Genomic DNA, 21354 nt, shown 5'->3' with positions numbered 1-21354 from the left:
TCCCACTTCCATCTCACCTATGGTGGAGTGGAGGGCTGCTGGTTAGGGTGACCTAGGGCTGCATCCCATATCCCAGTGGAGGTACGCAGTGTGGAGTTAGGGTTGGGAAATGGGTAGGAGGGCTGGCACCATATCCCTGAGGAACTAGCCTGCTGCCTCTTCCTAGATGTCCAAGACTACCTGTCTGGTTGCCCAGGCAGCTCAGTCCTACCTGTTGACTTTTAGGAGAAACTCCCCTTAGCTGAGCTAGCGTGATCTTACCAACTGCACAGCTGCAGGAGAGCCCTGGAGATCTAGTCCTCTTCGCCAAGCCTCCCATACCTGAGCTCCTCATACTGGGGTTCTGTGCCTGAAGTGGGCCTAAGCATGGCTAGGGACTCTTGGAGAGGGCCCTTCAGTCCCTGGTATCTAGTGAAAAGCCATGACACACGACTCGGGCCCATGGAACGCGCCTTTGCTGTCTTTCCTGTCTGTGGGTCCCCACCCTCACTTCCAGCCTTGGCAGTGGAGTGAAATCAAGGCCAACGGGCAGTGTGGGTTATGTCAGTGCCAGGCCAGCCCCTGTCCCAAGAACCCTTCCGAGCTTCACATCCCGGGGGCACCAGAAGCAGTGTATGTGCCCCATCCTACCTGGGCACAACCCTCTAAAGCTGCCCGAGCTTCGATACTTTCTGTCTTTTATCCTGTCCACCCACCAAAGTGGCTCGAGTCTTCCTTCCAGAGGACACCAGTGGTGACTTCCTTGAGCCTACTGATGCTTCTGTATTGCTACTGACAGCGTGAGCTTGACAGGAGCTGTTGGGTCACCTTGAAGGCACTGATCCCTGGCAAGGAAGTCCTTCCGGGGAGGTGGGGACTGGCAGGCCTTGGCAGGGGCACTGCTAGGCGCTGGCCCAGGTGAGGGGCAGGACCCCATGGAGGCTGCAGCTGATTATTGTAAAATATTCCAATTTAAATGAAGATATCAGAGCGATATTTAAGTCCTGCTTCTATTAGTGGAAGTGCTTACTGCGTCCTTTCTGCGTGTCAGCGCTGCGTCCCTGCCGCATGATGGATAGCAGCTTGTAATTATATATGGGGGAAAGCGCTGAGCAGGCCGGATCCAGCGGGAGGGGAGGTAGCAGCCTGCCTGGCCTGTGAGGGTTAATTTTATTCTCTAAATAATATAAAAAGTGCTGAGTCGTCACCTTGCGCCTGAAGTAGAAGTCCTCAAATGGGCCCTAGAGAGTTTATAATATTCCACTGAATCAAGTGAAACTGTTAACCTTGCTTCATAAAGCCAGGGCTTTAAAGAGGCGCGTTCCCTTTCCTTTTGAATAATTTAGGCTGGGAGTAAGTCTCTGCTCCTTCCTTTCTGGGGGCCATGGGGCTGCTCCAGGTCTTACCACTCGGGGTAGCCTCTGCCAGCTGGCAGACCGACTCTCCTGGACCTGAGGACAGATTGGTGACGGCAAGCTAGGGACTGTTTGTAGAACGCCTCTCACTGTCAGGGTCTGGTGTATCCTCACGCTGGAGTAGAAAGTGGCCAGTGTGTCACTGTGTCACTTCCTCCCACTTCTGCTTGTGACCTAGGGCACACTTTGATCACTTGACGGATGCGATGCCAGCTTTGCCTCAGCGTGTATCTCCTAGATCATGAGTATTCTGGGTAACGTGCCCCAGGGCACAGAGCTGGCGAGTCTGTCTTCTGTATATGTATACCTGTGCATTTGGGGGGTGCGTGTGCATGTGTGTGCCTTTTGGGCACCATCCATTTGTGTGTGTGTGCATGTGTGTGGAGAGTGTGTGTGCATGTGTCCCAGCTTTTTCTCCCTCTCTGCTGAACCTGCTCACAGCTCTCCACTCTAGCCAGTGCCTCCTGCTGTCACCTCCTGCATGTGCTGAGGCCTGTCCAGGACCCCTGGCTGCAGGTTTCAGCACTGTACTAATCCGTCCCCTGACCTTCTTGGCTACTGAAGCGCCCCAAGTCCTCCCATAGCATCTTTGGTTTTCCTGCCATTGCCACACATTACCTGTGCCTTGTAAAGGGGCTGCCCTTCATCACCCCAAATCTTTATTTTGGGGTGCAACCCTTCTATATTCCCCATAATTTATGAGTCTGTTGAAGGGCCTACCTTCATCCGTGATCACAGAGAGCTCCCATATTTGGTATTGCTGGCTCCTTTAGTTGTGCTGAGGTGGTTGTGGGTAAGGGTCAGACTCCAGTCCAGCCTGCCCTGCCACTTGTAGCCATGACCTACAGGTCTTAACCACTAGGGATGCTTCTTTGTCTAGGGATGAGGGCTCTGCCTCCCACATGGGGCTGTGATGGTAAGAAGGGCCATGTGATGACCGTCTTGTGCAGACTGTCGTGTACTCTCTGAACTCTATTGTTGATTTGCTTGTCATGTGAGGCCGTTACGTAGTGTGCTTTTATGTAGTGAGTGTATTTCTCAAATGAAACCCTAATCTGTCCTCTTGCCCTCTGAATGTGGAGGCTTTAGAGGAAGTAACGGATTCATTGAGACTCACAACGCACTAGGTTTTAGTGTCACAGCTTTTGGTATATTATTTTTTGTTCCTTTTTGGTGCTCGGGACCGAGCCTGGGGCTTCATGCACACTAGGCAAGTACCCCACCATAGAAATAAGTCCTCGTTGCTCATGTTTGGTTTGTTTGGTTTGGTTTTTTAATTATGGCATGAAATGAAAAAGAAACGTTGTGATCCAGAGCTGGGATGTGACTCCTTGGTAAAGCACCTGCCTTCCATCAGGAAGGCCCTGAGTGTGAATCCCAGAGCTGTGGAGCAGATCTGCGGCATACCACGAGTAGCGGTGCTCCTTATCCTGGCCATTCTTAAGGCAACAGCTCTGTCTTTAATTCAGTTTACGGTACTGAGCCAGGACACACACCTGTAATCCCAGCACTTGGGATGCAGAGGTAGGATCAGTGCAAGTTATGCTCAGTCTGGTCTACACCCCGAGTACTAGGCCAGCTAGGGTCACACACAGCAAGACCTGTCTCAAAAGTAAGTACATAGTCACAGTAATCTGCAATTACCACACTGTGAAATATTTTCAAAGCTTTTTCAGCACCCCAAACTGAAATACTGCAAGTACATTAAGCAGCAACTGTCCTTTCCTCCCTGTCCCCAACCCGGCAACCTTGTCTAGACATTTCACATGATAAAATCAGTGTTTGTTCCTCTGTGTCTGGTGTCTCGGTTCTTTTTCTCAGCATAGTGTTTTCCGGGTTCATGTCACAACATATAAGAACTTCATTCCTTTTCATGGCCACATAGTATTCCATCACATGCATGCAGGCATTCTGTCCATCCCTGCATGTCTGTAAATAGACATGGCTTAGTGCCACCTTTTGGCTGCTGTGAAGGATGCTAGAACACTGGCATACAAGTATCTGCTTTTACTTCCTTGCTGGATCATATGTCAATCCTATATTTGTCTTTTTGTAAAGCTGCCAAACTGTGTTCCATGGTAACTGGACGACTTCACATTTCCATAAACAGGGAATCCTCCCCACCGCATGTTGTGAACTCCTTTGTTAACGCTGATAACAATTTTATATGGGGGTGTCTTGGCATTTTTGAAACAAGATCTGTCATCTGAAGACAGACAAAATGTTACTGCCCATTTCAATGTGAAGGCCTTTTGTTACTGTGTGAATAAAGTGGCAAAAGTGGACATTCCTCTTGTTTTCCGCCACTGAGCATGATGCAGCCTTAGGCTTCATATGAAGTGTGATGTTGTAGTTTCAAGGTAATGCTGACCTTACGGGAGAAGTTTAGAAATACGTCCTTCTTTCCGGTTATGAACGGTTGAAAAAACTCAGGCCTAATTCTTTGTTAAGTGGTGTAGTAGAACTCCGCAGTGGAGCCTGCGGTCTGAGGCTGTTTCTGGAGAGGTCTTTTTACTCAGTGCTCTGGGATAGAGAGTGAGTTTTCCAAAAGTGTGTTTGGCTAGAAGTTCTATCATCCCATTGCTCTTTGCACAGAAGAGCTGTTTCGTTGATCTTTCTCTATTGGTGTTTTTCCCTTTTCAGATTCATTGTTTTCTGTTCTTTTTATTACTTGCTTCTGCTTGCTTGGCATTTATTTTGCCCCTTTCCTCTAGGTTCCTGAAGTGGGAGCTTAGAGTACCGTGAGGTTTCCCTTTTTCTGAGCATGTTTGCTTAGCTGTGTGCCCAGCACTGTGGTGCTGTGCTCTCCCTCAGGCCTCCTCCTGTCCCTCCTGCTGCTGCTTTCTGACCAGGGCTAATCCAGAAGTGCTGCTCAGTTTCCAGGAATCTGGAAGTGTTTCTTGTTGTCTTTCTGACCTTGATTTCATCTCCTCATAGTTAAGAATATACTCTGTATAATTTCAGTATTTCTCTGCTCCTGTCCCCACCCAGCTTGGACTCAAACCCATGCTAGGCAAATGCTCTACACTAAGCTACATTTCATCCCCAGCTGTTTCAGTTTCTTATGGCCTGTTTGTTTGTTTGTTTGTTTTGGGTTTTTCAAGACAGAGTTTCCCTGTGTAGCCCTGGCTGTCCAGGAACTTACTCTGTAGATCAGGCTGGCCTTGAACTCAGAGATCCGCCTGCCTCTGCCTCCCGAGTGCTGGGATTAAAGGTGTGTGCCACCAACGCCTGGCTCTTTGGACCTGTTTTGTGACTCCGAGAGTTGTCTGTCTTGGGTATTTTCTACAGGATGGGAGAGTGCAAGCAACAAGACCCAGCTTTCTTCTTCCTAGCTGCTGTTTTCTTACCAAAACATGTGGCTTGCTGCTGACCTTCCGTTGGAAACCACTTGCATTTATACCTGTAAACGCAGCAGCTACATTGTCATTTATGTAAAGGCTTTAAACTGCGGTTGGTTTGTTGGTTTGTTTGTAACAAAATCTCACTATGTAGCCAAGGCTAAACTCAAACTTCATATCTATGTGTTTCCCAGGGGGGAGACTACAGCCTTTCCCCAGCTGTGCTTGAAAACATGTCGGACCACAATGCCAGTTTTGTATTGTTATGTGAGAACATTAGACCTCAACAAACATCACCGGGTAGGGAAAAAGGAGGTGCTGTGGTGCCCTGAAAAATGTTTTCTTTTGTTGGATAAAACATTCTGTGATTCCATAATAGATTTTGCTATTGAAAGATTTTTAAAATGTTTCCTTTATTATTGTTGTATGCATATATATGTATGAGCATATATAATGTGTGTACATATGTGTGTGTATACATATACATATACACATATATACACACAGGATGTGGAGGGGGTATGCACATGCTGTGGTGCTGTGTGCAAGCTAGAGGACAACTCTGGAGGCAGTTCTTTCCACTGTCACATTGGTGTCAGGAACTGGAGCTAAGTGGCCAGGCTTGTGCCATCAACTCCTTCACCCACTGAACTATCTTGCTGGTCCTAGAGATGTTTTTGAGTTCTGCATTGTATCCTTTCGGAGTTTTTGTCTAGCTTTCTCTTTTCTTTATTTCTTTCTTTCCCTTTTTTTTCTTTGAGACTCAATATGTAGCTAAGGATGATCTTGAACATTTGGTCTTCTTGCCTTTATATCCAGAGAGCTAGCTGGGATTACAGGTATGTGCCACCCTGCCTTGAGTTATGTGGCTTGGGGACCGAAACCCTTGGACTTAATGCATATAGTAGGCAAGCATTCTGCCAATTGGGCTATATCCTTAGCTCTTAGGCATCAAGTTTTCATGAGTCTGTTTATCTCTCCTTCATGTCAGTAAGTTTTTTTGTGGTTGTTGTATATATACATGTATGCATGTGCATATGTGCATAAAGGCCAGAGATTGACATCAGATGTCTTCCTTAGTTGTTCTTCTCCTTAATTTTTGAGACGGGGCCTTTGACTGGCCATATTGGGAAGCCCTGGGTTCCTCCTGTCCCTGTCTTCCTATGACTGAGATGACAAGCATGCTGCTGTACCCTTTTGACCTAACTTCCCCGGTTCTTCGTGCTGCAGCAAGCACTTTACCACATGAGCCATCCCTGCTCCCACCTGGCTCTCTGTAGGGCCGCAGAGGTGGCTCAGCAACTAAGAGCACTTGCTGCTCTTTAGGAGGGCCAGAATGTTGGCTCTGGTCATGTTGTAATGGGTCAAACTGTTGCTGTGCCGTACTAGGTACATATGGTACACATACATATATGTAGGCAAAACACTAATATACATAAAATAAAATATTTTTTTTTATGAAATAGTTCTTTTGTTTGGTACATACGCATTTTAGGTTTTACTTTATTAGGTTGGCCTTGTTGAGACAGGGTGTCTTTGTTGGTCTAGAACTCACTATTTAGAGGAGGCTAGTCTCTAACTTGTGACAGTTCTGCTCCTGCTTCCCAGTGCGTGATTACAGGCAAGTGCAAGCATGCCAGGTGGGGCATGTGCATTTAGGGTAGCTGCTTCCTCTTGATGGCGTCACCTCATAGAAGGCCTTCTGGCTCTGTCTTCTCTGCTCTGCTGCCTCCTTTTCAGATTGAGTTATGGCCATTCCTTTCTTCGATGGATCACCTCTATGATCTAGCCTTTTTCTATATGTGTTTGTGTGATACTGAAATTTTATTTGTTTTTATTGTATGTGCCTTGAGTTTTGCCTGTATGTATGTCTGTGCGTCACTTGTATGCATGCAGTATCCGTGGGAGGCCAGAACAGGGCATTGGACCCCTGTAACTGTAGTAACAGAGTTGTAAGCTGCCATGTGAGTGTAGCCAGTGCTCTTAACCTCTGAGTCACCTCTCCGACCCCCCCCACGTATTTTTTTATTTTCATTTTATTTTTAATCATGTATACTTGTGTGTGTCTGTGTGTGACTGTGTGCACATGAATGCAGGTGTACCTGGAGGCCAGAGGCATCAGATCTGTTTGTGAGTTGTGAGCCGTTTAACATGGGCACCAGGAACAGAACTCTGGTCTTCTGGAAGAGCAGCACATACTCCAAATCACTGAGCCATCTCTTCAGGCACACTTTCTGGAAGTTTGTTTTTTATTTACTTGTTTATAAAGATTTATTTGTAGCTGGGCAATGATGGCACACACTTTCAATCCCAATACTTAGCAGGCAGAGGCAGGTAGATCTCTGTGAGTTGAAAGTTGGCCTAATCTACAGAGTGAGTCCAAGGATAGCCAGGGCTGTTACACAGAGAAACTCTGTCTCAAAAAACCAAAGAAAAATATTTATTTATTTTTATTTTATGTATGAGTGTTTTGCTTGCATGTATTCTGTGTACCATGTGTGCCTGGTGGCTGCTGAGGCCAGAAGAGGGTATTTGAGTCCTGGAACTGGAGTTAGATGGTTGTGATCCTCCATGTGGGTTCCACGAACCAAACCCAGGTCTTCTGCAGAGCAGCCAGTGCCTTTAACCTCTGAGCCATCTCAAATGAAGCTGGAAAGAGAGAAGATGAATGGGAACAGCCCTGTCTCAGGCATCAGTGATCCACAGTGATGAACCAGAGCACAGTGAACACTGCAGAGAAAGAGAAACCTGTGGTGGCCATCTCAGGAGCAATGTGTTTGTTCTTACTGTTTCAGTCTCAGTTTTTTACATCTTTTATTTAGTGATCTATATATGTATGCACACACACACATGTGCCTGCATGCATATTTGCCACAGCATGCAGGTAGAGGTCAGGGGACAACCTGCTGGACTTGGTTCTCTTTCCTTCGACGTGTGGGTCGTGGAGATCGAACTAAGACCTCAGAGTTGGTGGTAATTGCCTGAGCTGGTGAGTCATTTCACTGGCCCAGGTTCTTCTCACTGTGTAGCCTTGGCTGTCCTGGAACTCAACTATATAGACCAGGCTAGCCTCAAACTCGAAGAGATTCAGTTGTCTCTGCCTCCAAGTCCTGGATTAAAAGTGTGGGCCACCATGCCAGGTCTAGGAGGTTCTTTATAGTAAGAATATGTTCTTTGCCATCATGAATTTGCCTAATTTCAACTTTGAATTAAGGTTGGATTTTATTAAATAATTCATTTCTATGGAGGTGATCTAAAACTTTATCCTCTTAGTTAACCTTGTAATATACTAATTTCTTTTATCACTTCTTATTTTTTCTTAATTTTTATAAATTTATTTGTGTATTTGTGAGTGTGTGGATGAGTGTACCACGTGCATGCAGGTGCCTTCAGAGGCCAGAAGAGGGCATTAGATACCCTAGAACCTAGTTAGGGTTAGTTATGACTTGATTGACATGAGTTCTGGGAACTGAAGCTGGGTCCTCTCAGTGTTAGCCTGCAAGGCATCTCTCCCACCCTGGCTGTCCTGGAACTCACTGTGTAGACCAGACTGGCCTGGCCTCGAACTCATAGAGATCCACCTACTTCTACCTCCAGAGTGCTGGGACTAAAGGCTTAAGCCACCATGCTTGGTGCTCTTTTTTATTTCAATTTTTATTTATCACTGCTGTGTGTGAGGGGGCCACTTGTCATGGCATGTATGTGTCAAATGACAGCTGTGGATTTCGCTCTCGTTCCAAGCCATTGTGTAGATTCCCGAAGCTGAACTCAATTCATCGGGCTTTTAGAGCAAGACTTTTACCCACAGGACCATCCTGCCAGCCCCCAGTCGTCTTTCTTACTTAACTTTTACCTTTGTTTGTTGATTTTCTCATGATCCTGGTCACTTAGTGCTTCTTCATGCAGCTTCTTCAGGTGCAGAGTTGGCCTAGATGTTCTTCTCATGAAACTTTGTTCTTTTCAAGACTCTCTGGCCACATAGACTGTGGTTCTCTGTTTCACTCTTCTGTGGATTTGATTTGTTCATGAAGTAGAATTGTGTCTTGTAAATTCTTGAAAAATTATAAAGAAAACTCTTTGGGTTAGAACTTCCTTAGATACTGACTGAAATTCCTTTATGGCAATAGGAAAATCCAAGTTTTGTTATTCCTTGTCAATTTTTCTGGAACTTGTCAATTTCACCTGTGAATTCAGATTGATTGGCATAAAGCTTGTTCTTGATGTGGCATAAGGTCTTTTTTATTAATTTATTTATTTTTCTATTATCAGCTTGATACGTATATAATTCTTATCCTAATAGTGAAATGTTTGATTGAGGCTTGCCAGTGATTGAGTAAAACCAAACTTATTATAAGCCACAGTCATCCTCGGGTACCCCTTGCTATGTAGCCTCCCGGTTCTGTGGGTTGCAGTCTGATTGTTCTTTATTTTATATACTAGAATCACTTTGAGTGAGTACATACCATGTTTGTCTTATGAGTCTGGGTTACTCACTCAGGATGATATTTCTGGTTCCATCCATTTTTTTTTTTAAGTGCAGGTGATTGAGTCAGAGGCTTCCCACACAAATGGCTTACACTGTATCTCTGAGCTGCGCCCTGCCTCATGGCTCTGTTCATCCTCAGCATCTAATTTGGCTTCTGTAGTAGCATTGCCTCTGTGTTGGTCCCTTGCTTCCTGAAGATTAGTTATTATTACAAGGGACACTTTTGAGTTTCCTGGCTTTAATTCCTGCTATGTTTTACCTCTTTCCTTCACATTTCTTTGGTTCATTTTTCTGCTTCCTCTGATCTCTGGAGATGGAGCCTTTTTTCTACACAGACACCTAAGGCTCCAGGATTCTAGGGACCACACTGCCCTCCACAGACGGTGGCGCACTGTCATAGTGTTCCTTCATATAGTCGCTGACAGTCCAGCTGCTTATGGAGCAGTGCAAGCCCAACTCCAGGTGCTTGGGTATGTCACTGTCAGGCCTTTGCATCAGTGAGTGGCCTGTCATCTGTGTCCTGAGCCTGTGTCCAGGTCTGGGAGTGAGGTGGACCCCATCTCTGTGTCCTAAGCCCCTGTGTCAGGTCTGGGAGTGAGGTAGACCCCATCTCTGTGTCCTGAGCGCCTGTGTCCTGTTCTGGGAGTGAGGTGGACCCATCTCTGTGTCCTAAGCCCCTGTGTCCAGGTCTGGGAGTGAGGTAGACCCCATCTCTGTGTCCTAAGCGCCTGTGTCCAGGTCTGGGAGTGAGGTGGACCCCATCTCTGCTACCTAGGAATTTTCTTTCATCATTTGCGTTCTCATCATAGCCCTTGGATGATCTAAAGGAAGTTCTTTACTTTCTTCTAGGGTTTTTTGGTGTTTTTCAGGAACATTAGACCAGTTTTAGCACTTTCTGGGAAGAATACACATGTGTTTTAAGGGGGGAGGAGAGCAAGTGAAAGTTGTTTTTCATTCATTCAAAAAATTTAACATGTAATCAATGGAAAATAAAATTCCATATTTTGCATTCATTTTTTTTTCCTGCAAGTTTAAAGTCCATCATGTTTGACCATCAATGTTTCAGTGTTCTCTGAAATTCCGTCTCATTTAGTGCTTGTGGGCCCAGCATGGAGTAGTGGGTCCAGCTGCCTCTGAGCTGAGGTCTGCCGTCTGTTACAAGCTTGATGAACAAGTGTGTGGGCCCTTGGCACTACTTGAGTGTCACTGTTCACACTGTAACCACACACACACACCTGCACGGCTCACATGCAGGCCACATGCTCACATGCATGCTGGCCGTGAGTCTTCTGTTCTCTGCACTCCAGCCTTTATTTTCCTCTCTGTCGGCTGCCCTGAGTTTTAAGCCCAGGTTGCTAGCTGGGTCCAGTGCACAGGAGCTCAACATCCCTGTAGGAGTGAACAAGTTGAGTCTGTGAAGGAGGGCCCTTGCCCTCCCTGCTTGCAGGCAGGTGGAGTGCCCACATCACAGGAGCACGTCCACCAGGCACTTACTCTGTGCGGCTCTTCTCGTGCAGCTGACGCCTGCTGAGAGTGCGTGTCCCACTCTGTGAGGCTCTCTGCCAGGCTTTGTCCTAGTTGTGGAACAGGGTAGGGGATACCCTCCTCCTCACAAGATACATTCTAATAGGAGTCATAAGGCCTGTGAGTCCTGTTTCTTCCTGGCCTACATTCTATACCCATGACTTAGCATGGGCTGCTCTGGTACCGTCGGCTGATTTGAGTTTTCAACTTTTGACAAATCCTGTGAGTTCAGGGGTGTCTCATTTTGACCTGGGGCTTCTTGTTTCCTGGTCCAATGGGAAGTATAATTTGGGGGCCCAAGATTAACTAGGCTCCGGTTCTCTCTGCCAAGCTGTGCCCATCCAAACTGGGGGAGGGGAGTGGTAACCCTCCCTTGAGAGGCTTTGGAGTTGTAGCAGCTGGACTAGAGTAGAGCTTGGGAACCCTGAGCAAACATCTCTGGGTCTCCCCTGGCTGGCCTAGCCACTGTACACTGGGCAGAGGCTGCTGGAGTCCCTGGTGTGGTCTGGTGGACAGAACTGAATCTTAGTCTTGGCTGGGACACCTGCTTGCCTGGCATGCCCCCCCCTAGCCTCTACACTGGTATAATTACCCATGACAGGTGCCATGGATCGAGTGCCTGGCCCAGCCCTAACCCAGTGATGCCCGCCTCAGCCGACCTGCCTTGCTGCTAGCCTGGGCTCCTGGCCCAAACCCTATCCCATGAGGTCCCCTGAGGCTCAAGCCCCACCCTCCTTCCTCTGCTCAAACACACCACTGGAACAGAGACAGACAGACAGAGCAGACAGGCAGAGCCCAGCAATGGCCTGGCCTCAGGCTCTGGAATCCCAGGCAGGTGCTGGCCTGGCCCTGCCTCAGTGCATGTCCAGGTGGAACAACTCTAGCCTGGTGGGCAGCTTACGGGGTCAGGGGGCTCTTACTGGGCTGTATCTGGCTCCTCCCTGTGTGTAGCCATAGCGTCCGCTTAGCCCTACCAACCATTATTCTTCCCCAGTGCAAGAAGAAGCACACGCTGCTGTGTCCTGACTTTGCCCGCAAGGTATTGTCCCCGTGGTGACCAGTGCCAGCTGCTCCATCGTAACCAGAAGCGCATGGCCGGCGGACAGCTGACCTCCTACCCAGGCCCAGTGACGGGCCCCAGAAGCAGGGCCTCAGCTGGCCATGTACTCAGTGACAGGTCATATGGGTGCTGCATATGTGAGCGTATGTGAACTGGAGGTGGCCCGTCCCTGCTCTAAGGACATTTAGGACCCTCTGGGGTAAAGTCTCACCCGAAAACGGTGGCTTAGATCCAAAAGGGAATCTCAGTCGAGCAAGAGCTCCTAAGATGCCTGTATTCTAGAACCCTAAATGTGGACAGAGTCACAAACACCCCCATGCATGGAGGCTTTCCGAAACCCTCTCCCTACTTGGTGGAGGAGTATGCCCCTGAGGATAGGGAAACCAGAACTGTGCCCATCTCCTATGGATTGTGGGGACTCCCTACAGATGAACCTAGGCCCTTAGATCTGTATAGACATGCCCAATAGCCTCTAGGGTTGGGTATGGAGGTGAGGGTCTAGAAGCCCTGTTTAGATAGGTGCCATGCAATATTGACAAGCACCTCTCTCTCAGTCTGTGGGAGAATCACCCACCCTCACAGTTGTTCCTTCCCCCTTTCATGCAGGAAGCACTCGACTGCTCAGCGCCCTGTCAGACAGATGTCCAGTGGTCTGGCCTCCAGAACCGAGGCCCCAGTCTCGCCCCCCGACTCCCCAAGGGTATTAGCCTCCACCTCTACCCTGTCTTCAAAGGCCACCGCTGCTTCCCCCCTTCCTCCTCCCTCTCCTAGCTCCCCCACCCCATCCTTGGACCAGGAAGAAGCCGCCTCTGGGACAGGTGGGACGGGCTCAGGAACAGGCTCCAGCAGCCTCTGCAAGCTGCCGTCCTTCATCTCCCTGCGTTCCTCCCCGAGCCCAGGAAGCCAGAGCGGGCCCCAGTCCCCCAGGAGCCCCCGCACCAAGGACTCAGGTGAGCAGTCTAGCCCCTCCTGGATCTTTTAAAATGTGCACTTCAGAATGGCATCCCTGGGTGGGGCCTGGGAGTCAGTGTACCAGGTGCCCAGGGCAGGCCAGTGAGGAGCAAGCACAGCAGTGGCCGCCTTGAAGACCACCCCAGCGAGGGCTGATTTAATTAGAAAGCACCCATTTCTGTTAATTTGTTCTGGAAGATCACCGCACACTCCTGGAGAGAACAGATGTTCCCTCTCCCCAATGAGCGTTTGGGGCTTGGTAAATGGCTCCACTCAGCCTTGTTTAGGAGAGAAAAGAGGATTTTATGGCTGCAAACGACCCTTTCTGTAAACATTTTACAGCTCTCTGCGTTTGAGTGACGATAAACCCCACGCAGCTCGGCGGGCTGCAAATTTGCGACCATACGGCTATCATTTTATTGTCATATTTCACGGCCGTAACGTTAATGGAAGATGCTTGCTGCAGGCTTCTCTAACAGCCCCACTGAGCACACTGAAGCGCCTGCTGTAGGGGCTGCCTCCTGGTTACATCGTCCTTCTTGGGTGCAGAGTGGATGATACCAGGCCCTTGCCCAACTGGAACCTAGATGGGGCAACAGTTCCCTCCATGTAGGTGGCCGGCCACTGGCTAGTGAGCAGCTGCGGACCCCGAGGCAGCGTGTGTCTGTAAAGATCATGAACCCAAAAGTTAATCCCAGGACCAAAGGAGCCACAGGGTTCTTAAACCCGACATATAGTTTGGACAGACTAGAGGAGGGCTCCAGAAAGCTCCTGAGGCTTGTTCGGCCAGGAAGGGAGCTGGAGGGGCAGGTGCAGCTGAGCCTGGGACAGTATCTGGCAGGAAGCCTGGCTGTGCCTGTTGAAGCAGCCCCGAGGACAAATGGGGGCTAACCTGGCCGAGGCTGTTGAATCTGCAGGCCTGGGCCCAGCTGCCGGGCCTCACTCCTGTCTTTGGCTGGCTGGCCAGTGAATGGAATTAACAGCCCTGAAGAAAGGAACCCGCCATGAGAGAGGTCTACAGGGGCACGTGGGCCGTGCCCCAGAGCCACATTGAAATAGCTGTGGCCAGCGGGACACTGTCAGTCTGGAGAGTGGCACAGAGCATTATGAAAAGAAAGCTCTCGCCAGGCAGGAGCCCTCAGGACATGCTACTCCGGGGACCCTCTCTTTCCTGCCCCTCTGCCTCCAGGCCCTGTCAGCTTCTACTGGTCTTACTCCCCTCACCCCTTTGGGGCCACCTGCTTGCACCCATCTCAGTTTTCCATGTGGGAAGCACACCTGCCTTGTCTGTGTCTGCCAGCCCTGCTCCAGGTGTGAGTGTGGCATGTGCCTGCGTGTCTGCACACACCCGGTATTTATAGCTCAGCCTTCAGAGTGGTGTGCTCCCACCCGCGGGCCGCCCCCTGTACAGGGGCTACTGGCCCTCCTAAGCGGCCACCCAGCCAGGAAGACCTTGCACTGGCCCAGTCCCTAGTCCCCTTCCTCTCTGCCCCTCGGGGCCTGGCTGGTGGCAGGGACTGAAGGGGTAGATCAGAGCTGGAGGACAAGGGACTCCTTGCAGACCCTTGCTGCCTGCCAGGCCTGGGCTGGTAGTTTTGCCCTGTCCTGAGCCTCAGCCAGAAACTTGGAGTGGGGAAGTTCCTTCTGGGCTGGAGTGGCTTGATGCTTGACCTTTGCTCTCTATGTAGGGAAGCCGCTCCACATCAAACCACGCCTGTGAGGCTCCCTGGGGACCAGCCCGCACCTACCTCAGACCCTCACCCCTGGAGAGGATGGAGGCTCTACCCACCACTGCTCCTGAGGAGAAGCAGCCTGCCACTGAGCCCAGCTGGGGCTATAAGCAGGGCACATAGCTCCTCCCATTTGGCTTACAGCCTTTGGAGGCCTTTGTGTGCCCAGGCCTTGTTCTCCTTCCTCAAGCCAAGGCCCTGTCCATTCCCTGTTCTCCCCCCCCCCCAAGACACTCAGCCTCACACTAGGACTTACCCTGGCTCCCACCCATCAGGGTGCCATGTGAGGTTCACCCCAGTCTGTCTCTTGTGGTGGATGTGGCAATAGCTGTAGGATTTGTGCCCAGCCCTCCCCATCCAGGACTCCTGCCGGGAAGAGGCCTGGCCAGGCTTCTCTGGTGGGCATTTGATGTTCAGCAATAAAGGTTTTATCCTGTGTCTAGTTGGTCTGTCTTGACTACTACATAACCACAGGACCCTGGACATACAAGAGAGGAGCCCTCTCCTACCTTTGGCAGGGCTAGTCCTGCTCTAACCAACTCTGGTGTGACTCAGGCTCGGAAGCAGCCTTTCCCCTTGGCCAAGTCAACACAAATGGGCTTTGCTGGCTTTCAGAGCATAATCTGATGTTATGTGGGACAGGCTGGGACCAAGGCAGAGGAGGAGAAGGCCTGGCTACCCTGGGGAGGAGCATGATTTGGAAAAGCTTCATCTTCAGGTGTCTCTAGCAGACTGGGTTGAGATCCTGGTTCCTTCTGCGTAGACACTGGATAGGGAAAACTGCACATAGGGTCATTCAAGTGCCCCTCCCAAGGTTGAGGCATGGACCGTCAAAGGATTTGCTTGCAGGCCCCGAGTGACGCAGGCCAGCAACCTCCTGGTGTGTGTACTGAACATTTGTATAGACCAGCTACTGCCCGTGCTGTAGTGTCGTGTGTGAGACACTGCCATGTGGCCTGGGCCCATGCTCCCCCCTGTGACTCAGAACCCCAGCCCCTCAGCCTTCGCTGTACCAAGTCTGTCCTTCAGGATCCCGGTGCCCAGTCCACACACAGGTGGTAAAGACCTCTGCCCTCCAGGCTCTAGGAGATAAAAGTATGCCTTTTCACGCTCCACCACAGTCCTGCCAAGGCGGCGAGTTTCCTCACCTAGGCCTCCGTGAGAAAACACGTTTATCCACAAAAACTGTCCAGCATAGGCAGGCCTAGCCATGTACCCCGGCACCCCTCACCATCACCCTTTCACTCTTACTAAGGCCCACTGTGGAGAGTTCTCAGTAGAAGGGTGGGCTCTAAACCTGGACTAGTCCAAAGGAAAACCTGAGACTCAGCCATCAGTGAACGGATCAGAGTCCCCTGACACTGGACCCCTGGAGCTTGATGGGCAGGACCTGTAGGAGGGCCAAGGTGGGTTTCTTCCTGTCGACAAGTCCAACCCAGCCAGGTGTCCTTGCCTGGCATCAACTGTGGCTCCTCGATGCCTAACTAGGGGGTTGCCCTATGCCACCCACTACCTCGGCCTTAAGTGGACCCTCCTTCATTGTTTAGCCAGGGTTCCCATATGAGCACCAACAGAGGAGGTGGGGTGGGGCATGGAGGAGCACACATTGCGGAGTGGTAGAGTGCTTGCCTAGAATGTGAAACTAAGTCCACTGAAACGCAGTACCACCCATACCACAGCCACCAGGGCCGTCTCTGTATTCTCCCTGTGCTTCTGGGGTACCCACCTATGAGACACTATGAAAAGAAGTCTCTGGCAAACAGGCCTGTCTCCCTCCTCTCCCTGGGTAGGAGGAGGATCTGTTCCCTCGGGTAGTCCTAGCTGCCGCAGGATACCAGGCTGCAGCGCTGACCTGTTCCCTGTTGCCACCTCCTGCCTAAGGCTGATCCTCCACAGGTTGGCCAAGGGCCCCTCAGGCTGGGATCCTTAAGCACTCTGGTTTCATAGGTAGGTTCTAGGCAAGCATACCCTCATGCTTTGTGCTCACTTCCCCAGTGAGCGCCACTGCAGTCCGGCTCCTGACCAGCCCAGTGGGCACCTGTACTCAACTAGTACTGGTATAGGCGGAGACAGACATTATAGGCACTGCTCTTCTGGCCCTTCCTCACCTTTCCATATGCAGGACTTAGCAAGCACCTGACAGGCACATGCAGCCTCCAGACCATGGTGGATGAGCTGGAGATCTTCCACCTCGCAGGAGAGTGAGCAGCATGCAGCCAGTCCACACACGATCCGAGTCCCAAGGAACTAAGTGAGATGTGGGTGTATATGGGCAGCTGCCGGGGGTAGGGCCTGCTGGACAGGGTCATGCAGTAGGCACTCATGAGCCCCAAAGCTGGTCCCCTGAGGCTAGCAGGCCAACCTGTCCACCTCCCAGTTGAGAAACCTTCCAGCTGCATTGATCAGAGGGCCTAGATATATGCTTCCTCTGAGTGAAGGACCCAAGGTAGAGAATAGGTGTATTTGTCATCCAATAGGCGTTGGAGCTGTTGAGCCGAGTAGCCCTTAACCGAGCCAGTAGCAAGCAGCAGCCTTGAGTAGTCTCAGGAGGTAGGTGGTACTGGTTGTTTGGGGTGGCATGATGGGCACCCTAACCTTCCCATCACTTCTCACAGTCCAGTTCCCTCTACTCGGAGCCCTTGAAGAATCCTGGGCCACATGTGGTCTCCCAGGCTCCTCAACATCGCCCACAAGTCTGACCTTGATCCAGGTGCCCTGGCTATTCTGCCAAGCAGTCCGTCCCAGCCCAGGCTATCTCCCGGCATTCAGGGCTCACCCTTCCCTCTGCTCACGTCTGAGGCTCTCCTGTCTCCTCAGCTTTCCCACACTTCACTCAGCCACCCAGCAGCCTCCAGCCAGCACCCTAGAGTCAAACAAACAAACAAACAAAAAACCCGTCGTAGATGAGACCACTGCTCAGTGCAGCCTGGGAAATGCCAACAGAAGCGAGTGCCAGGCCCTGCCTACTGTGTTCCTTCCTGACCTGACGCCCTGAAACAGTGAGTGAACACACTTTTTGAGGTGCTATGCTTATGATGGTTCTTGGCACACTGGGAGGAGAATCAACATTCTCCTTTGCTTTTTTTTTTTTTTTTTTTATCTTTTTTTGTTTGAGGCAGGGTTTTGGTTTGGTTGTGTGTGTGTGTGTGTGTGTGTGTGTGTGTGTGTGTGTGTGTGTGTGTTGTGTTAGCTCTGGCTGTCTGGAACTTGGTCTGTTGACCAGGTTGGCCTTGAACTCAAGAGATCTGCCTGCCTCTGAATACTGGGATTAAAGGTTGCGCCACCATACCTGGCTGCTTTTTTTTTTTTTTTTCTTTTTCTTTTTCTTACAGTAGGCAGGCAAAAAACAAAAAACAGGCCTGGAGGAGGCAGGCCGTCCAGTATCAGCATTTCTCTCCTCTACTCTTTGTGCCCAAGGCCACATGGGATGCAATGCCCAGACCTGTAGCTCATCCTTAAGACCCTAGGCTTCTGGGACTCAGCCTTTTACCAAGCTGTAGGAGACAGGGGCTGCTGAAACACTGGCTCACTTGGGAAGACTCTCTATCTCAAAGACTCCCCGTTCGAGGCCAGCCTGGGCTACCAAGTGAGTTCCAGGAAAGGCGCAAAGCTACACAGAGAAACCCTGTCTCGGAAAAAAAATAAAAATAAAAAAAAAGACTCCCCTTTGCGCCCAGGTTCACCGATAGATACAGGTCGTCTTGGACAAAGCCTGTTACCGTTCACAGCCTGTTTTCTCATCTGTAGAATGGGCATATACACTGACATGGCTCTGGGTACCACCTCAGCACTACAGAGTCCCAAGCTATGTGTTCCAGCTATGCATCTCTGAAGCCTCCTCCTCTGGGACAGGCTGAGGGAGACTTTTGTGGGGAGCTGGGAGCTGTTCACTCCTAGCTGCCAGACAGTCTCCCTGTAAAATAGCAGGCACCTGGGGAGGGTGCAGGCAAAGCCTCTGGCATCGAGGCATCCTGGGATAGGTATCTTGTGAACATCCTTCCAGGCTTTTTTCTGTGCACAAATGGTTTACATTGAAGATTTTTATTTTTAATAGTTAAAGGAGTATAAACGCAATGAAGATAACAGAGGACAAAAACGCGGGCTCCGAGTCGTGCCCAGATGTTGCTCCTAAGTGCACTCCTTTTCCATCTTCTGTTGGGGTCAGGAATTCGGGGGGGGGGTCCGCAGAGCTCACACCTCCTTGTCAGCAACCCTCCTTCTTCTTGTGTTTCTCTTGCGCTGAGTCTGCCTCCCAGTAGGTGTAGAGAGACATTCAGCGGGAGTGAAGATGGCAATCTGTTTTCCACCTGCCACCTCAACTCTGGCCCACCCTGCAAGGCGCCTCCAAACCGCAGTGGTGGCAGCTGGTCTGAGATTCCTTGTGGGCCCCTCTTGGCGTCCAGGCCTGTCAGCCCCACCGCATTCAATGGGCCCTCTACTCAGGTGGTTCCCCCCCGCCCGAAACCTGCTCCCCTAGCCCCATGGCGGTCCACAGGCATCTGTCCCTCTCCACCTACCACACCAGTCAGAGAGGCCTGCGGTTCCACCGTGCATCCCGCCGCCGCCCCGAGTGCCAGCAACTTTGTTGACTGAATTCCTGAACCCGTCCCAACCACAGGATAAAAATAGCCGGCGCTCCCGGCAGCTCGAGTCACCGGTGTCAGGATGGCTAGAGGTCCCCGTTCTGGGGACTCCAGGCCGGTCGTGCCGGGTGCGGGACACACACAGCCAGCTAGGCCACCTAACGGAACCGAGACGTCGAGGAATCCCCTGGGCGCACCTTCACCGCACCCTCTGCTGCTGTGCGATCCTGGGACCTCAGGGCCCAGTTGGCAGAAGTCTGACGCTTGGTCTCGCGCCCTCCGCTGCAGTCCCACGCGGCGCCACCAGGGGCCCTGCCCACTCCTCTGGCCGGCGGCCCATCCCCACCCCTTCCCACAGCTGTTTCCCGCGGGAGATTGACAGCTGGGCTCCCGGTTGCCATGGGATAAGCAAATGAGGGCGGCAGGGCTGGGCCTCCGATTGGCCCGGGGGCGCCGGCCCCCACCTGGGGAGGCGGGCCCAGGAGCGCGTCTCTATAAAGGCTTGCGCGGCTCGGCGCTGGTCGAGGGAGGCGGGGCCGGCCGGCAGCGCGGGTGGGGCGCGGGCGGGGCGGAGAGACCCCGAGCGCGCGGAGCCCGGGCGCGGCCTCTGCACCCTCCAGGCTGGGACGCAGAGGAAGCAGAGGAGAGCGCAGGATCGGGGCCCTTCGCCCGCCCGCAGCGGGCCGGGGGGCCCCGAGAGGCCTGCCGCCGGCGCATCCTAAGCGCAGCCCGGAGTTGACTGCACGAAACTTTTCCTGCACCCTTCGGCGGCGCGACCAGAGCCTGCGCCCACCGCGCACGAACCTCGGCCCGGAGGGGGGAGCTAGGGGGAGAGAGGCCCGCGGCTCCCCCCGCTCCCCCGCCGCACCGTCGGGGCGCGGCGGGTGCGCGGCGGGCTGGGCCCCGGGCGATGGCCGCGGAGCTGCGCATGGGCGCAGAGCTGCCCAGCAGCCCACTGGCCATCGAGTACGTCAACGACTTCGACCTGATGAAGTTCGAGGTGAAGAAGGAGCCGCCCGAGGCCGAGCGCTTCTGCCACCGCCTGCCGCCCGGCTCGCTGTCCTCGACGCCCCTCAGCACGCCCTGCTCTTCGGTGCCCTCTTCGCCCAGCTTCTGCGCACCAGCCCGGGCACCGGCGCGGCGGCGGCGGCGCGGGCGGCGGGGCGGCGCGGCTCAGGCCGGGGCGCCCGGGGCCGCCGAGTGGAGGCCCCGGCGCTGTCGGGGCGCCTCAGGAAAAGCGTGCTGGAGGATCTGTACTGGATGAGCGGGTACCAGCACCACCTGAACCCCGAGGCGCTCAACCTGACGCCGAGGACGCCGTGGAGGCGCTCATCGGCAGCGGCCACCACGGCGCGCACCACCCGGCGGCCGCTGCGGCCTATGAGGCCTTCCGGGGCCAGGGCTTCTCGGCGGCGGTGGCGCGGACGACATGGGTGCCGGCCACCACCACGGCGCTCACCACGCTGCTCACCACCACCACTCTGCCCACCACCACCATCACCACACCACCACACGGCGGCGCGGGCCACCACGGCGGAGGCGCGGGTGCGAGCGGCGCGGGCCACCACGTGCGCCTGGAGGAGCGCTTCTCCGACGACCAGCTGGTGTCCATGTCGGTGCGGGAGCTGAACCGCAGCTCCGCGGCTTCAGCAAGGAGGAGGTCATCCGACTGAAACAGAAGCGGCGCACGCTCAAGAACCGCGGCTACGCGCAGTCGTGCCGCTTCAAGCGGGTGCAGCAGCGGCACATTCTGGAGAGCGAGAAGTGCCAGCTCCAGAGCCAGGTGGAGCAGCTGAAGCTGGAGGTGGGGCGTCTGGCCAAGGAGCGGGACCTGTACAAGGAGAAATACGAGAAGTTGGCGGGCCGGGGCGGCCCCGGGGCGCGGGCGGGGCCGGCTTCCCTCGGGAGCCCTCGCCGGCGCAGGCTGGCCCCGGTGCAGCCAAAGGCGCGCCCGACTTCTTCCTGTGAGCGCCGGACCCTGGGCCTCGCCGCCGCCGGGACAAGTTGGCGCAGGCGCCCCGGCCTCGGCTCGGACTCTGAAGCCCGGGGCTCGCGCGCGCCGCGCGGGCGGTGCAGCTGCCGTGGTCCTCCGGTCCGCCCTGTGCGTCCCGCCGCGAAGCTCCCGGCTCCAGGGAGCTACCGCGGTGCGCCACCTCCGCCGGGCCACCCGCTCTGAACGTCCGTCCTCGGGGTCGCCGTCTAGACGTGGTCGAGGTCCCTCGGCGCCCCGGGAAGGGTGAATACTAGCGAAGCCCGAGCCAGGTCTGACTTCCTCGGCCACGTTC

General features: G+C 52.8%; 1 protein-coding gene and 1 pseudogene across 1 annotated transcript in view; both read left to right on the top strand.

Annotated features, from left to right (window-relative positions):
• The window catches only part of LOC114694149 (zinc finger CCCH domain-containing protein 3-like), a gene marked incomplete at its 5' end in the record, with an annotated part of 48638 nt that extends 33888 nt beyond the window's left edge, over positions 1-14750 (top strand). Inside the window, 4 exon segments of the mRNA XM_037201895.1 lie at positions 11740-11783; positions 11785-11922; positions 12412-12755; positions 14445-14750. Coding sequence (XP_037057790.1) covers positions 11740-11783; positions 11785-11922; positions 12412-12755; positions 14445-14476 — 558 coding nt within the window.
• A 5229-nt stretch (positions 14751-19979) lies between these two features.
• LOC114694342 lies at positions 19980-21037 on the top strand (annotated as a pseudogene).
• Positions 21038-21354: the final 317 nt, after the last annotated feature.

This window comes from Peromyscus leucopus, unplaced genomic scaffold, assembly GCF_004664715.2.
Source record: "Peromyscus leucopus breed LL Stock unplaced genomic scaffold, UCI_PerLeu_2.1 scaffold_256, whole genome shotgun sequence".
NCBI lineage: Eukaryota > Metazoa > Chordata > Mammalia > Rodentia > Cricetidae > Peromyscus > Peromyscus leucopus.
The sequence above is the reverse complement of the archived record's forward strand: the minus strand, read 5'-3'. Positions and strand labels throughout refer to the sequence as shown.